The 18,571-nt window shown below is 35.9% G+C and overlaps 1 protein-coding gene across 1 annotated transcript in view; it reads right to left on the reverse strand.

Moving 5' to 3' along the window:
- ITGA2 (integrin subunit alpha 2) overlaps positions 1–18,571 on the reverse strand; it is a 58,081-nt gene that overhangs the window by 33,961 nt on the left and 5,549 nt on the right. Inside the window, exons 2-5 of the mRNA XM_039356016.1 lie at positions 8,197–8,320; positions 4,766–4,866; positions 4,119–4,210; positions 280–394 (exon numbers count right to left, since the gene is read on the reverse strand). Of these exons, the coding sequence (XP_039211950.1) occupies positions 280–394; positions 4,119–4,210; positions 4,766–4,866; positions 8,197–8,320 (432 nt within the window). The remainder of the gene's footprint in view (positions 1–279; positions 395–4,118; positions 4,211–4,765; positions 4,867–8,196; positions 8,321–18,571) is intronic.

Genomic DNA, 18,571 nt, shown 5'->3' on the forward strand with positions numbered 1-18,571 from the left:
GCACGTGTACACACAGAAAGGGCTTCGAGTGCTGCCTCTGGCACCCGTGCCATAAGTTTGCCACCACTGCCCTATATTAAGTTTCCAAATATGGGCTGCAGAAATCTTGGTAATTATTAGGTGGCAACAATGAGATTCAAAAACTTCTGAATGCTTCTGCCACTTAGTAACCACCTGGAGTTTTGCAATCCAAATCTGGCAATCCTATATTTCATGCATTTATTGTGTCCCATTTTTCATACAACTCTTATTAAAGTGTGTTGGCACTTATTGCCTTACTTTGCACTGCAGGTGAAAAACTTCTGAGGATCTGAAAACTGGGATCAAATTCAGAACAGATTCCTGTTGCATAGTACTGGCTTCCACACTGTTGAGCCCACAAAGGACCACAAGCCTTAAAAACAGAAAGTGAAATAATATTCTAAAACAAAACCAAAAATACAGCATCAGACAGTAAAGCAAACATAGCTTTGATCTCTTTTCCCCCACAGATGACAGATTTATGGCATATTTTTCACAAATGTGCCAGAGCTTTTTAAACACACGCTTTGATGAACAATCCAAAGGGACTAGCATAATGATCAGCCTTAAAAGGTGAAGCTCACACTAAACCAAAACCAAGCAAACTACACAGGTCTTTTGCCTGATGGTGCAATGGACTGTATTTCTCTTATAAGTTTGTACTGCTCACACAATGTCCTAAAATCACCAGCTGTTTGCCTAGCACACTCAGCGCTCTGGCACTAGCACATTTTCTTTGATAAGTATTCCCATTGTATGTTAGTTTATTCTCTTGTAATCCCTTCTTCTCCAATTTCTCTACTCTGCAAGGGGAATGGAAAATGTATCACACACTAGAGAGATTGCCTAAAGAGGGTTTTTTTTCCTCTTTTTTCCTTCCCTTGCATTCTCCTTTCCCTGACACTTTATTTTTTCCCACTCCCCCACCTCACAGAGCAGAGAGATTGAGGTGGAAAGGATTACAAGAAAGTAATCAGGGATACAATGGGGAATATACTAGTTTTTCACCTACTGTGCTTGGGGCTTTGAATATTTGTGCAGAATCTTAGTTTAAACACGCAATGTCCATAGTTTTTTGTCTCCAAAAACAAAACAAAAAAAGGAAGACAATGACAAATTCCAAGAAAAAAAGCAGAACTCCAGGCAGTTTTACATTATTATTAAAATTATTTATTTATTAATAACAGCACACAACATTTATCACCTATGTGTACAGGTGAGCTACTTTTGCTTAATAAACAATTGGATCAGACAGATCTTGGTGATTGGCTCAGAGAAGAATTGGGGAACCCTGAGCATTTCTAGCAGACCCACAAATTGAATTACACCATAGACCAGGAATGTCAAACTGCCGGCCCATGGGCCGGATGCGTCATGCCAAAACTGCGCCCACCCCATTGTTGGCAATGGGGAAAAAGTCACAATATGTCATGTGACATCGCGAGTTTGACATGCTTGTCATAGCCCAAGGGTAGCTAAACTCCAGTAAAGTTGCTGAATTTCTGAAAATATCTATATTGCAGTATGCATAATTTTTCAATGCATCCGCTTTTAGTAGTTCCCATAAATGCTGCACTATGTTGGAATAATCTCTGTAGTATAGGAAACATTATCCACAATGCAAGGAAGTCATAAGGGACTTGTCTGCAATATATAAAACTAAACCTACTGAACTGCACTTTTCAAGACTATGTAAATAATGTACTCTAAAAGGTTTCTCCAAACGTAATTTCAAATCTCATTATCAGTAAGCACAAAAAATGTTGCTCGAACTGCAAAAGTGAACTCTACTTTTAAGTTTACTTCCTCACACTTCTTGCATTAGAATTAAATACATATGTAAAATTGAATTAGATTAAAAAAGATTTTAAAGAAATAATTCCAAGTACAGTACAGTTCTTCACATTATGGCCACATGTGGACATGGAGTTGGATCTTCAGAAAGTACGTTTGAGGACAGGGGCCATCATAATTTTGAATGGTTGCTAAGCAACTGATCGTAAATTGACAACTATCTGTAAATTACATTTAACAATGTATAATACATAAATTACTTATTTGTTATGACAGAGTATAGTGTAGTGGTTAAGATCTTCGATGTTGATCAAGAATTTGCATGGTCAAATCCCTAGCCACTCATGGAATTCATTAGGTAACAAGAAATTAAACGTTTATATGAAAAAACTCAAAACCTATATCAGATTTTAGATTACTGAGTCCCAATCCAATATGGTATTTTTAAGTGTTTGTGATAAGTGTTTGTGACAGGAAAACAAGAATTATAATAGGACAAGTAAAAGGCATTTGTTACATTGTCCTCCTTGTTTAGAGCTTATCTAATGGAGTTCTCTTTAAATATAGCAGAAAGACAGAAGCTTCCTAATGTGAAAAATCCCTGGTCTAAAAGTCACCTTGTTCTGTTTCAGATTTCTTAGAACTAATTCTGAATATTGTAACAGTTAATAATAAATCTAATTTTACCATATAGGAATTAAAAAAAAAATAAGTCCTCTCCCGAAAATAAGCTCTAGCTTGATTTTTATGCATGAACCTAATGTAAGCCCTACCCCCAAAATAAGCCCTAGTTTTGGAGCGAGGTGCATGTGTAAAAATCAAGCTAGGGTGGGGGTAGAGCTGCCTAATGCGCCCCGCACCAGCTTCCCTTAGGACCGCTGCAGCCAGGCCTTCCACGCCCCGACACCTGTCAAGCCACTGCCCAAGTTCTTCTGCTGCCGCCACTCGTGGTGCGAGGCTCGTTGCGCTAATCGCGCAATCGGCCTTGTGGCGTGAGTTGCTCAATGAGTCTTGTGGTGCAAGCAGCGGCAGCGAGATAAGCAGCACAAGTCTCGCAGTGCGAGCGGTGGCAACGGTACGATCGGTGGCAGTGGAGCAATATGCTACGTGATGTGCAGCTGCAAGCAGCCGCAGAAGAATTCAAGCAGCAGTGCAACAGGTGTTGGCTCCAGCGGTCCTAAGATAAGACATCTCCCGAAAATAAGATCTTCTGCCTCTTTTGGAGGCAAAAAAAGACTGGGTCTTATTTTCAGGGAAACACGGTACATATAAAAAAACAAATGAAATATTATATTGTAGGTAGAAGGCAAAAGTATTAAGTAAGATTCATAAATCTCATCATGAAAGATTCCTGAATGTGATATGCAAGTTAAATGAAAAGCAAAACTGACATTTGGTTTGTTCATTGTTTTCCAATCCAATGATGGAGGGCTACTGCTTTACCATTCAACCCAGTCTCTATAATAGTACTGTGATTATAATTTTGTTAACAACCCAGGAAGGCATCACAACTGTAACATACCTTAGAACTTTATAAAGTTGCAACAAAAAATAATGTAGGACTTTGGTCCTTATATATCAAGATACCCCTCCTTTCCCCCTCTTTTCCTTTAAATATACACAGATCACTTTTATTTTGCTATTTTGGTGTTATAATTGGCTTGAATATAATGACTTTAATTCCAACAAACCCTAGCATAGCTTCAGTAATTATTAGACTTAAGTTAGGATAATTTTACATTCTCATGGTGTTTTATAAATTCTAGTATTCCTTATGTCCTTTTGTAGCTATTTATACCATTTAGATTATTCATTGTAAAATGTAATTGTAATTTTATAGAATTGTTTTGTGTTTTAATACCTGTATCTTGTATTAGATATCTGTACCTTGCAATTTTACCTTAATTCTATCTTTATCTTTTGTTCTATCAACATGATTTTTATTTTTATTTCTATTTTAGTGTAATTCTTAGTTATATGCTAGTGTATGACGAAAATAAAAATTGATTATTTGAGTGAAATTTATGGTTAGATGAAGGATAATTGTAGGTAGTTCTAGGCTTTGTGGGTGAAATCTGGGATTGTAGGTGAAGTTGGCAATTCCCTACTATTTATGATATGCATAAAACAACTTTAAATATAAAATCAAACAAATTGATCTTTGCAGTTATTCCATTTATAAAATAAATGTACTTCTAGAAATGTTATCTACATAATACCTGTACAGAGAAAAGTAAAAATTACTATAATTTAGCACTGACATAGAGAACTTATATTTGTAGTGCCCACATCTTTATACTTACCAAAAAGCCTCCAGTTCTTTGATTTCTTACTAGAGTTAACCCTAGATTCATGTCCTTCTTTATCTCATTAACATTTGGTATGCTTGTAACAGCTAAAAAGAATAAATGAAAGCAAAACTGAGCAAAAGTATAACATGAAACTTGGACTATGAGTTGAACTGTGGAGCAAAAGTAGTACAGTGTTTCTCAACCCTGGCAACTTTAAGATGTCTGGACTTTAACTCCCAGAATTCCCAGGTCAGCTATGACATCTTAACTATATTTTGTATTCCATAACTTACTGTTATCTGGCCAAAAGGGAAGAGAGAATTAATTTACAATTTTCTAGTCTCTGGACACAGCTCCTTTGCTAAAGGAGAAGCCGTACGAGAGTCCTCCAGCAATTGCATGGATTGTGGGGAAGAAGGAAGTGCAGGCTTTCCCAGACCAATGCATAATGGTTTCATTCCCCAATTTACCAGAAGTTGCCTAGCAATCTATTGCTGACTGTGGTTTGGTGTAGCACCAGTAAGAATATGACCAACAGCTGGGCTTCTCAGACTCTGGTCACCCACTGGACAGTGAGATGTGGATGCTGAAAATAAAATTTATTTTATGAAGTAGCCATCAGAGAATGCCAATCACAATAAACTGATAACACAACTTACTCTGTAGGTCCATCTTTGAACATTTGGATCCCTGTTGATGAACAGCACATTTATAGATATCTCCCATTCTATTTTCACTCCAAGGTGAAGAAACAAGCAACCTGAAAAATGGATAAACTCTTATTAAATGTGCTGACATTAAAGGTTCAGTTTAAACGAAAAACTGAAAAGAACTCCTTTCTTAATGTGATACTAGCCTTTAAAAATCACATTTTTGGCTCTGTCAGAAGCCTTTTCCTACATGTTGCTCTCCAGTTGCATCTCTATCATTTGTTACCAATAGCCACTTTGAGTACAGATGACAATTATATTTGAAGGGTCTGAAAGGCAGTGTGTCGGGCAAGGATACCTGTAACTGACGTTAAAATAACTCGTCACTGGTGTGATCAAAGCTCTACCTATTTTCTATTTGTCTCACACATACAGATATCCGTCCTGTAGACACCCCTGCTAGAACATTTCTATAAAGTCTGCTTTTGAGTAAATTGCAATTAGCATATAATGTGCTAGAAGTAAATTATCAAATTCTATCAAACTTCTCTTTAAAAAAAAATCATTTATTATTGATGCATTTTTAAGAGCAAATTCTGAGACATTTCCAATATTATAGAGGGAGTGTTGGGGGAGGTTGTCACATGCATTTGCCAAAGAGATATTTAATGATAGAGTGAACTACTCCCTATTTGTAACTTGTTCCTAGAAAGCGTAATTTCTCCGTCATGGTGTTTCTCTTGTGGAACAGCCTCTCCCCAACATAAGGACAACTTTGACTACTGGTTTTCCAGAGGGCAATTCTTTTTAATAGATTTCTATAGATTGGTTGATGTTTTTATATTTGCTCACTCCCCCAAATTTCTGGGGAGAAGTTAGAAACCCAATAACTCTTCCCCCATCCTCTTTTCCACTCTTTTTAAAAAATTATTTTTGGGCATTTTAATTCTTGTTAAATGTGTGTTGCTTATCTTTCCCCCCCCTTTTATTCATGCGAGATATAGAAATACATACAACATACACACACACAGGTCCCTGGAAGGGACCTTGGGGTCTTTTAGTCCAACCCTCTGTCCAAAGCAGAAGTCTTTTTATCATCCCAGACAAATGGTTGTCCAATCTTTTCTTGAAAACGTCCAGCAATGGAGCACCCACAACTCAGGGAGGCAAGCTATTCCATTGATTAATCATTCTCACTGTCAAAATTTTTTCCCTTTTCCCAGGTTGGATCTCCCTCTGATGAACTTCCACCCATTGCTTCTTTTTCTGCCATCAGGTATTATGGAGAATAAATTGACCCCCTTTTCTCTGTGACAGCCTTTCAAGCACTGGAAGATGGGTATCACGTCTCCCCTGAGCTTTCTGTTCATTAGGCTAAACATACTTAGTCTTCTTAGCCATTCATCGTATGATTTAGCCTTCAGACATTCTTACTTTATACATCAACTTGTTTTTTTTTATGAATTGATTCTCTTCTTTACACAATACTGTGACTAAGCTATTGTGGCGAACAATTAATCAGCCTTCTGAAAGCCCTCCTCATGAATATTCTTGTTAAAGGTTGAAATTCTATGACTTCAAGGACTGTTTAACCATAAAACAGACTGTGGGAGGAAACAGATCTAAGTACAAAATGACTTGTGTAAGTCAGCCTATGACCTACTCTTCAAGAGTAAGTAAATGCCTAGTAGTGCATATCAAGTCCCACATAACCAAAGATATATGCATTTCAGAAAATTATATTTCAAGCTTTGTTGACACAAATACAGAACCTGGGAAATTGAAATGGAAATGTCTTAAGCTCATTGCTAATGAATTAATTCCTACTTAAGTACTTTGAAGCTCTTTTCCCAGATTTGTCCCTTCCTGGGTTGAGTTCCCAAGTTATTTATGCACAGCTATCTTTTCTCTTACCAGCCTGCCCACATTCCTCACAATGGAACAAATTGTTTTGAAGCCAGTCAATGTTTTAGTGTTCTCTCAATATGTCAATATGTCCAACCACATGAACATCTTTTATATTTAGTCAGTCACATTTTAATCCAACCCTTCAATTTTTCTTATTTCCACCTCATTCAGTTTATTTTTTGTTTCTTCTGTCATACTTAACTTTTATTTCCACATATAATATTGGACAGAAACATGGTCTTTTGCATTGCCCCATTTAATTTTTCAAACACTCTTTTACTTCTTGCTAAAGATTGAAGCCTGTCCGCAACCTTCCTGCCAGTTTCTCCGTCCATTTTCCTATCTTTAGTGAAGAACTTACTAAGGTAACCAAATTTATCTGCTTGTTGTAGTTTTTTAACCATGTGTTCCTAATCCTTTTATAGATGAACCATCAAGGGTACATCATATATCCTTATCTTATTCGTTGCTTAGTGTTAAATTATTCACTAAATATTCTATTTATTCTCATGCATACTTTTATTTGATTCATATACTGTTCTGCAACCCTTTTTCAACTCTATATTTGCACAAAAAATCCATAATTTAGGCCTAACAGCCATCATGTTTCCTGTAAATCAATAAAGGTACACTAATCTTTATTTCTTACGTTCACATATGACCTGTTGAAAAGGACAAATCTGATTGGCACATGTGCCTGGCATAAAGCCATACTGCCCTTCCCAAACTTGACTTAATGTCACCTTTTGTTAAATATCTTAAGCATACTTATCAAACTAAGCAACTCCATCAAGGAACCACATTCTATACTTTAACATTTATAGAACTTACACACTATCTACAGTTGCAACGTTACCATTTTCTCACAGCAAATAGAGGTAGTGCTCAACTTACAACCATTCATTTAGTCACCATTCGAAGTTACAATGGCACTGAAAAAAGTTACTTATGATCATTTTTCACACTTAGAATCTCCATGGTCACATGATCAAAATTCATATGCTTGGCAACTGGCTCATATTTATGACTGTTACAATGTCCCAGGATCATATGATCATGTTTTGCGACCTTCTGACAAGCAAAGTCAATGGGAAACGAGATTCACTTAATAACCATGTTACTAACTTAACAACCGCAGTGAGAATTTTAAAGAAAAAAGAATATATGTATCTTTAAATGGATATTGTAAAAACAAAAATGCCTTGTAAAGGCATAAAAATAGGAAGATGTATATTGAGGAGTGGCCTTGTAAACTAAAGGAATGGCTTTTTTCCTTATTTTTAACCTTCCGTATTAATTTCTTTGGATTACTTAATTCTTTTTCAAAATTTTCATAAGGTTGCTTACCCCAAAAAGGAATAGTAAGAATAGTATACATACTAATTTTATCTACAGCTTTTTGAAAAACAAGGAGAAAAATAAAGAAGAAAGCAAATTATCATTTCCTTAAGAAATAAAAAATCCTACACAGTGCAACAAATTTGATTCTTTCATCCTCTTCTTTATTGTATAGAAAGTACAGTAATGCTTACCATTTGCCTTTTTGGTTTGTAATCTGTTGAACTAAATATCCAAATTGTTCATTTCGGGAACCAGAAAACACTTTAGCTCCTTCAAGGCCAATATTATATGCTTCACAGCAATTTTCAAATATGTCTGTTAAGAAGAACAGAAATATTATCATAAAAAATCAAGACAGTGGTGCATTTCTTATCTTAATATCAGTTATAATCATTCATAATAATTTTATCATAATATCTAGGTATATTCTCTGTTTCCATGAATATATATTTCACTCGGCACAGGATTTGTGGACCAGGATTTGTAGAAAGAATTCCACATCTATATAAACCAAAGTTTGTTCATACATAGTTAATTTATGTAGCAGCTGATTACCTCCAAGCAAAACTAAAACCCAAAGAAGCCACTCTGTAACTTAGCATGTTCTGTGAACTAGCCAAGATCTCAGCTTCTACTGGATAGGTACCAACAGAATAAAACTCTGCCCTGCCCAAGGGAGCAGACACATTTACAAGTTCAGACCATTCAAATGCAAATTTGAAGAAGGGATCTCAGAATAACAAATGACTCAACGGTAAAAAAAAAAAAAAAGTAATGAAATAAAGTCACCTTTGAACTGAATTGTGGCAACCCACATGGTCATAGCCAGGCAATTTTCTTGGAAATGATAGCCAACTGTTTGATACTGCCTTCTTCTTCTAGTATGTTTTTTTTCTTAATTTCGCTGTCTAGCTACAATCCTGGATTTTCCCAGGGGGCATATCTTTTAAGTCCACTGATGTTTCCTATTGTTTTTGTTTTGATTTTAAGTTCAGGAAAAACTATGCATTAGCAATTAACCCAACAAAATATAATTGTTTATACTATTTGCTATCATTTTAGAGTTCATAGGAATAAAATAAAATATATCTAAAATCTTCTCTTGCTGATACCTAATGAATGAAGTGGTTTAGAATTCTGTACAAAGATAAACAGTGAAGAAAAAATTTACATCCTTCACTGTTGGGCTGAAAATATGTGGGAGTAAATTCAAGTAGACACAACAATTTATCCCTTTTCCCAGCAGCCTTCCTTGTGACAATCATAGCTATTTACCAATATTTTGTTAACTTTTCAGATCCAAGAACTCTATATAGGCAGAAACCTCTTTCTCATTTGCAGCGTCATAAGGACAGCTGTTCAAAAACTGCCATTTAAGTTTTTTAAAATCTGTGTTTCTGTAATTACCATGGAAGGCATGCACATTACCAACTAGTTTATATTTCAAAAACAAACAAATGTCCAACAATCAAGAATAACCTCATTAAAATCAGGAAACCTAATGCATGAGTGAGCATTTCTGAGCATGAAAGGCCACTATCTGTTGTAGAAAACAGAAACCTTTTCATCAGTCCCCAGGCTGTTTATAGATAACAGTTACTGGAACTACACAATTGTGTGTCATATTCCCAGGCAAATCAAGGTTATGGCATCTGTATGGCAGTCTAAACAGAAAATGCAAGTTCTTTGTGACTGGCTAAGGATGGATATCGTCTGAGGTTGAAATGCTTGTTTGCTACTACAAATGAGAGTAGTCCAGAATGGTATTATTTTACTACACTGTGAAAGTTTTGTTTTGTCATTATTGTACAAGTAACATTTAAGAACCACAGCTTACCATTCACTTGTAAATTACAGATCAATTCTTGATATTATATAGTTGAAATAATATTGAAGTTTCTTATAGTTATGTATTAGTTTTCACCATAAAGTAATAGCATTAGAAGACTTTCTGCTGACACTAGAGGGTATTATTATTACTTTAACAGACGACTAAAGTCTCTGTTTCAGCTGTAACTGTGCTGTCCTATAGCAGTCGCTTCTTTACTGACAATGTCACTTCATTCTTCACTGGCATTTCAACAACTGAAGCTGTAAGAAGCAACATCAGTCCAGACCACAAATGTGTTATGCTGGACTTCTGCCTGACCACTTCCTATATTAAATACAATAAAGGTTTCTCCAGACAAAATCATGGCTGTGCCACAGGTTTACCCTACTGTGGCCAATCTCTACATGGAAGAAGTAGAAACAAAAGCCCTAAACTCCTTCACAGGAATTCCACCCACTCAGTGGTATAAGTATGTGGATAATACTTGGGTCAAGATTAAAATACAGGAAGTAGAAGTCTTCACCACGTAAAACTCTGTGGCTAGATACATTAAGTACACATGGGAAGATGTTAAAGAAAACAGTCTGGCGTTCCTGTACTGTGCAGTGAAGATTAAAGAAGACAGAAGCCTTAACACTGAAGTTTACAGCACCCCCCCCCCGCACCCAAAGATCAGTGTTTACATTTTGATTCTCACCATCCATTGGTGCACAAAATGGATGTGATCAGAACTCTAAAATACCAGGCTGAAAGTTTGCTTACCAGTAAAGAGGGGGAAGAAGAAGAACTAAAACACATCAAGAACTTGTGGCTATCCTAACTTCATCAAATTCACCCCGCCAAGAAAAGACCCAGCAGAAGCTCCTCCATAACAGACAAAGAGAACAACAAACGAAGCAATGTTGTCATTCCATATGTTACAAAAATATATGAAAAGCTCAGGAGGATTTTCAAACAACACAACATACATACACACTTTAAACCCAAGAATACATTAAGGCAGAAGCTTGTCCATCCCAGGGACAAACATCCAGACAGAAACTGAGCAATACGTATTTGCGATGCAATGCAGTGAGACACTCCAGTGCAGGTCTGTGCATTGGAGAAACGAAACAACTACTTCACCAACACATGGCCCCACATAAGAGAACAAACCCATTAGAATAAGATTCAGCAGTCCATCTGCATCTGGAGACAAAATAGTCTACATTCTGGGCAGAGAGGACCACTAGCTTGAAAAGGAGGTCAAAGAGGCCATCTATATTAAAACTGAACAGCCTCACTCAACAGAAGAAGAGGGATACAACACCAGCTATCTCCTGTCTGCAATACAATCCAGCAGTACCAAGAAGGTTCCACATCCATCTGCACTCTGATTCAGAAGAACCTGAGGATAGAGATAAACCTCTAAGTGGTCTCAATGACTCTCACTGCGAAGAATATAAATCCTTCCATTCCCTACTATTCAGCCAGAACTGAAAAGGGGCATGAGAAGTAAAACAGTTTCAAAGAAAAAAACAAAAAAGTCTAGTTGCCTTTTGAATAGCACTGTTGGGATAGCATTTTTTGGGACAGATTGAGCAAAGTGATGGAGACAGACCCCAAATTACCCAGTGTGCTGTGCGGTTAACAAAAGTTTTGAATTCCAGTTCCAATCCAAGATTGCTGCTACTGTAGATGCATAAATTATGTCAGTTTCATCACTATATTATGAAAATAAACACATGAACAAGAATCCCTTCTATACTTCTTGAAGTTATTTAAAATTAGGATCTGGTGACAGCATATCTGTCAAATAAAGGACAGGTGAAAATGATCTAAACTGCAATATGTAAAGTAATCCTTTCAAACCAATTGAAGTTTGAGGCCTGCTCTCTTTCTCACTAATTTTGGCATAATTTTCTATATGAAGTAATCCCCAAAATGTCCACTTTCTACAAGTCCCTTGTAAATTCTCAAATGTGCTTAATGGAAATGGCAATTAGAATACGTACATCATTTCTTTTGTCATTTATGGACAGGCTAGGATTCAAGGCTGGGTAAAACTTTGAACAGTGGTTCATTACCATATGATGAAGTTTTGCCTGGAATAGCTTTCAAAGCTATTTTGTGAATCAATATAGACCTTTTTCCTAAACAGTAATTCCATGTTCATTCTACATCATTTCTGGGGCCTCCTTTGCCACTACTGAGAGAGCTGGAATAGGCCCTAGGAGTGACCTAAAAGGTCTTGTCAAGGTCCTTTATTGTCAGTTGCTGCATCTTGATGCTGCAAAAGAATTTTCTCCAAAGTCTGTCTGCTGTGCATGGGCCCAAAAGCAGTACTTTTTTTCTTAAAAAAAAAAAAAAAAAAAAAAAAGGTGCCGGAACTCACAAACATCATACAACCTGCCTTGCCTACCCTACAAGGTTCCATCCAAAAAAGGTGCCGGAACTCCGTTCTGGGTGTTCTATGAGAAAAAAAGCCCTGCCCAAAAGAATATTCCACTTTATACTTTTAAATTAAACTGCAGTATGCAGGAAAATGTATTCAAATATGGAATAAATCTGTCTTAATCTGTGAATTTATAACAATTAACAATTTCTCCTTGTTAACTGTGCATTTACATAGCACTGTTAGGAGAAATTTGTGAATTTCAAGGTAATTTAGAAATAAAAATAAAATAGTAAAATAAAGCTAATAATTACAACTTTTTAATGAAATGTTTCTTGTGAATCGCTGTGGCAAGAGTTATACTTCTCATAAATTATAACTGTATCTGATTACATAGTCAAATACACCCATTCAGCCATAAGCAAGATGTGTAAGCAGGTTAGGGTTAGGGTTGGAAAGGAATGGAATAAATGAATGAACAAAGGAATGAAAGAATAGCTAGATGGCAGGCTATAATCTTGAACAAAAGAAATATTTCACAGGGCAACATTTTCAGGCATATCTCAGTTGTATTTTATGATTCGCCTCTCCTGTAATTTAAACAAATAAAACAGTTCATCTTGTTGCAAATTTAGAAGCAGGACAATATATAAATGAAGTTTTTGGAAATGATTTTTTTAGAAAACTCAATGGCTTATTTTGCAAACACTTAAACTTGACAGTTGTAATACTGTAGTGTAAGTGTCAAGTTTTCTAATGTAAATAAGCCCAAAAGCCCAAAATATCTGTCAGTTTCTTCAGACCCTGTAATTAAGAACTTGAGCTTGAATATGGAAAATGAACACTTCTGGCAGGATGCTTTATTCTCTGGAAAGATCAAGTCTCCAGAGAGAAAATTATGTGACAATAATGTTCCCATTGAGAATATAATCCTACCCCAATAAAAAAAACAATTAGCTTAATGTATACAACTTATAATGACCTTTGAATTTATTTCTTTGTTTTATGCTGTATGTTTCTATTCACATACTCATTTGGGTAAACAGCAGAATAAAACTAAGTCAATATTAATAAAATAATAGGGATGAATAAGAAGTAACAGAAGTAGGACATTTAAATTTGAGACAAAACACGACTTATTGAAAGAAAATGTTTTCTTAATTTAATTTAAGTTTTTGGGATGGTATAAAAATTGAGACTGAATGCTATAAAAAATTAACTCTTTTTAGGATTTAAAAGCCTGTGTGATTTATATTGTTTCCATAGCTGCTACATGAATACAATACTGAAATCTCACACAAACAACTTTTTATTCAGGTGGAAGTCATAGAGTGTTCAATTCGTATCTTCTAAATTGAAGGTTATATTTTTGATCTCCTGTGATTAAGGTCCCTTTGAAGACCAAACAAATGCTGGTGATTGGACAGGAGTTAAAATTTAACTCAGACAATGCATTAGGCCTAACTACTCAAAAATATGTCCATATTTTGAGTTGCGAGTGCATGTACTATATTTTAAACATGTACTATCCATGAAATATAGAATCCCTAAAGATTTTTTTATAAAGGAAACTGACAAATGAGAACAAATGGTATTCAGATGCATCCATCATATGCTCAAAGGAGGCAATGTTCAAAAATGGCAGAGCCTGTATTATGATGCCACAATGCTGCTTTTATCATTTTGACAAAATGTCTCCAATTCTGTGAATGTCTCAGGAAGATACTAGTAGAGTATCACATATAGAACAGTTGTAGAAGTAGAAGGTGGACTTCTTTCTTCTAACTATTTGGGAGCAGGCTAAAGAGAAAAGGCATCTATAGAAATACTTAGTAAGACAAGATAGGAAAGGCTTCATTTTCCATCTTCCATATGACCAAGATGAATACCTACCTCTCTTCAGAAATCTTTAATGCTGGGAAAGGTGGAAAGAAAGAGAAAAAGAGGATGAACAATAGCAAAGTTGACGCATTCAATAACATTAGTTAACACTGGAACACCAGAAAATTCAGGACAGCGATCTTAAATGAATTCTGTCTATCTTGTCACTAGGAGCCATCATCAGCTTGATGAAGCATAATTCAATCAAAACTGTAAACATTTTTACTATCAAATATATTACCTGTTACTTTTTGATCAGCTCTAAAATCAGCTTATTACAAAACAGCAAGTGTCTAAGCAATCATGCTTTTATTGATGTATTTAAAACATTTATATAGCCATCCCTCTTATATAATCAACTTGGGACACCTCTCTTGAACATAAAGTCAGTGGGGAGAGACATGCAAGAGGACTTGCAAGATTCTGTTACTGTAACCTTATAATAAAAGTAGTGTTAGCATTCGTAATTTTGGTTTCCTGGTCTAGATTACCTCAAATGGCTGACACTTAATGGTGATTTTTGAAAGTCTTTTTGTATTGTCTGCTTTTAATCCAATGATCAATATCAAGTCCTTTATAGAAATACAGAGCAGGGCTAGGAACCCTGTAGCCCTGTAGATGTTGAACCACTAGTTCTCAACATTCTGCACCACTGTCATGATGGTTGAGAACTGCAATTCAATCATGCTTCAAAGGCCACAGGTTTCCATCTCTAACGTAGAAATAAATCTTAATAAACAGGAATGAATAGTATTCTGGGAAAGCTGTATTTATTGCTAAGTAAGTAAGTAAGTAAGTAAGTAAGTAAATGCATACATAAATACATAAATAACAACCTTTCTCCCCAAGTGTTTTTTATAGATAAAAGAAAAACAAAAGTTCCTCTGGGGCTTCTTCTTTGGTATGATCTCTTCCCTTTGTTTTTGACATAGGAAATGCAAGTAAACTTGCTTCATCTCTGCACAGGGTTGATATAACGTGGAGTGTTGTTGTTGGTTTTTTTTGCATTTATATTTCAGCAGACAGGGATTATTAACAACAACATTCCATATATGTTTACCTCAGAAGTAAACTCTGCAGTATTCAACAGTAACTATGCACAGAAGAAAGGATAAAAGAGATTGAGAAGTGGGGGGGGGGGAATAGGAGCTTTTCATGTAAGAAGGTCAAGGTTCTAGTCCACCCTCAGCCATGGAAGCTCACTTTGGGTCAGCTATTTTTTCTCAACTGAATAATCACAGGGATGTTTTTTTGAGGGGGGGGAAGTACTGTGCGTGCAACCCTGAGATCCTGAAGGAAAGTAGGATATACTGTAAATCTAAAAAATAAAAGAGTCAAAGGACATAGAAATCTTTAATGGACTAGTTTGCTAAAGATTCTTTTATTATTAATTTGCAACGATGGGGAAGGGAAGAATGTTTTTAACACTTATCTGGTTCACCCAATACAGGAAGCATCTATTTATAAGTCTGCTTCTACTGCTCTCCACATCCCTATTTGTATCTGCAACAGTAAAAAGAATCAAGCAAATTAATCAATGAAGAATAATCCTTATTCCATCCTTTCCACAAATATATTTTTCTTTCAAATTAGATTTCTTCTTCCTAATTTGATCTAATTGCCATAATAATTAAGAAGTTTATTTCCCAAAATGTCACAGGTGATCCGAAGACAATCTGGGGCCATGAAATTAAAATTCCACTAAATACTACCATGGAAATCAGTTAATTAACCATGGGTACTAAAAATGAATGTTTTCTAAATGTGCACATTCTGATAGTGCTTGCCAAACCCAAGAGTATTTTGAACATATTATCTGTATTTATTCTGTTCACAAAGAAGGCTACTATACTGGTAATTCAGGAAGAGGGCTGAAACAAGGACTAAATGTGGAATGGTTCTTGCTGAATTTTTAGAAAGAAAACTTTGTGAATGCCAAGAACAGAAATATGTGCTTGTGCAGAACACTGTCCTAAAGTAAGCAAAAATTAAGCCAAAGCTACAATCCTAATTATGATTTCTAGGAAGTGTGACCTTCTTACAATTAAGGGTCACATTTCCTCAGGGTACAGGCTGTTGTGACTGCATAATGGCAGAGGATGGGACCATAGCCAAAATGGTAGTATGCAGAACTGTACAATTTCCTCTCTGTGTTGGTCCAACTATTTCCTCTCTATTTTCCATTCTATGCCTGCCTCTCTGTGCCCCTTCTACAGGACAATTAGACTCACGGTTGATTTAAACTAAAACTAAACTACTTGCAACCTCCTTTTACCCTGGACCCATGAGTATAACATGCATTATTTATTCATATTATCTGAATCCATCTACTGCAGGATGAAGATCTATTCACTGTAATCTACCAAACCCAAAGTAGGTTGGTAGACTGATGTTTTTTTTTAATTTCTCCACATAGGAATCAGGCTACAAAGCAGGAGACCATGAGTTCAAGTCCCATGAAAGCCTGCTGGGTGACTTTGGGCCAGTCATTCTCTCTCAGCTCAACTCACCTCACAGGCTTGTGGTTGTGGGGAAAGTAGGAGGATAAAGTGTGTTCGAACAAAAGTGATTGACTCAAAGTCAACTGGTTTGCTGGTCTCCCTACTCCCAATTCAACAACTTAACTGCTATATCACACTGGATCTCATCTTTCTCTCTCTATCTTTCTCTCTCTCTCCCTCCCTCCCTCTCCCTCTCTCTCTCTCTCTCTCTCGCCCTCCCCCTCTCTCTTTCTCTCAGCAGAATCACAGGTATCTCTTCAGACTGCCTATTAAAGACTGCAAAACAATAAAGAAGGTCATTATCTGCCTTTGCATTCATTTTTCCCAACAGTGGATGTTGCTTTGATCAAGCTCTGATGCAGAAGCCATGATTTCTTTAATAGCATTATTATGATTAATACTTCCCCACAAGGAAAAGACCCAACACAAACACATTACTAAAACTTAATTGGCATGGATATAAAGAATAAAATAAGCTTATTAAAAGAGCCACTAATAGCATTGTTTAAGAATTGCTGGAACTTTCAGACTTCTGCTTCTGTTATAAGACTTCCCAGACTATTCTGATTGGCATGCAGTTTGTGTCTCATATGCCTTTCAATATTGTAACCATGGAAATAGTGGCAAGTCTGCACAATGCTGCCCAAAAACACCTGGAACGAGTAAATGAAAATAACTGCCCTTTATGAGGAATGTCCCAATCTTTTAGCAGACTTCATAGCTTAGCCAAGTCTTTCTGAAAAATGATGTAGACTCCCAAACATATCCATTGACTTCAATGTCTCTAATCTGAATTATATTCACAGTGTTCTTAAACATTTTGTTAATCTAGCAGAAGTTGGAGTTCTATATGAATTATTTTAGGGCTATGTGGTGAATATACATTATATATATAATAACTGTTATTCTTTTCCTTTCTACACTATTTCATTACCTCTGTAAAATAAGTCTCCTTTATAAATACAACTTCTAATACTAATTGTGCCATATTCACTCATAATCCAGTGAACATTGGGATCTCAAAGGAAGTGATTCAACTTCAGATCCCCTTGCCCAATCACCAGAGAACCTATCAAACATAAAAGGAGCAGATGGGCCTTCATGGGAAGACAAAACAACAACAACACCCAGCTTGTGATCCTTGCAGTACCCTAACCCAGAGGGTGGCAGAAGAAAATCACGAAGAGTTTAGCAGCATCTTTTCTAACACGTTTTATTAAAAAGCATGAGTGAGCTCACTTCTTCAAATGCATGGATTAATTAAACTAATGGATTGGAAAACAACTAGAAAGTGGGGAGAGAAAGGGTCATTATGCAGATGCAACTTAAATATGAAACAGATGACAAGTATTTCATTAATGAGCAATTATGTCTTAAAAACCTGTTACATTTATTAATGGTTTTTGAAACTTGATGTTTGTGACTTTAGCAGTCTTTCTTTGGATAATGTTGGCAAAGTTTTGTTATTCTAATACAGTTCATTAACAACTTCTATAATTGAATTTCTTGGGAAGTAAAATTCTCTAACATTACTTTGTCCTTGTTTTGAGCCCTGATGTCAAATTTATAACAAATACGAGCTCTCTAGGTGATAACACATTTATTTTCCTCCCAATTAATAGGTGAGGGAAAACTTCCCAAAAAAAGGGAGGAAAAAGAAAGTTTCCTGAATGAGAAGTTCTATTGGTCTTCAAATCTTCCTACAGTGAGTGGCTGGTTGGGTTATTTGCTAGTTGCATGTTAGATATCTTCAGGCTCTGAGGGCTAAAAATACTGTTGGTTTATATGCTATTTGTTTCTCATGAACAGATTAAATGTTCCTTTTTGTCCACTCTTAGTCAATGCAAGGTCTCTGCAAGTATGTTATGGATGGCAGCAGTCAGTCAAGAGACAAACAGTCTTAGTATTTTCAAAGCTGATAGAAGCAACCATTTCTTTTATCCTTGAAGACAGTGTATATCTAACATCAACAACAGTTA

The sequence above is a fragment of the Crotalus tigris genome, unplaced genomic scaffold (assembly GCF_016545835.1).
Source record: "Crotalus tigris isolate CLP2741 ecotype Arizona unplaced genomic scaffold, ASM1654583v1 scf7180000017571.3126492, whole genome shotgun sequence".
Classification (NCBI taxonomy): Eukaryota; Metazoa; Chordata; class Lepidosauria; order Squamata; family Viperidae; genus Crotalus; species Crotalus tigris.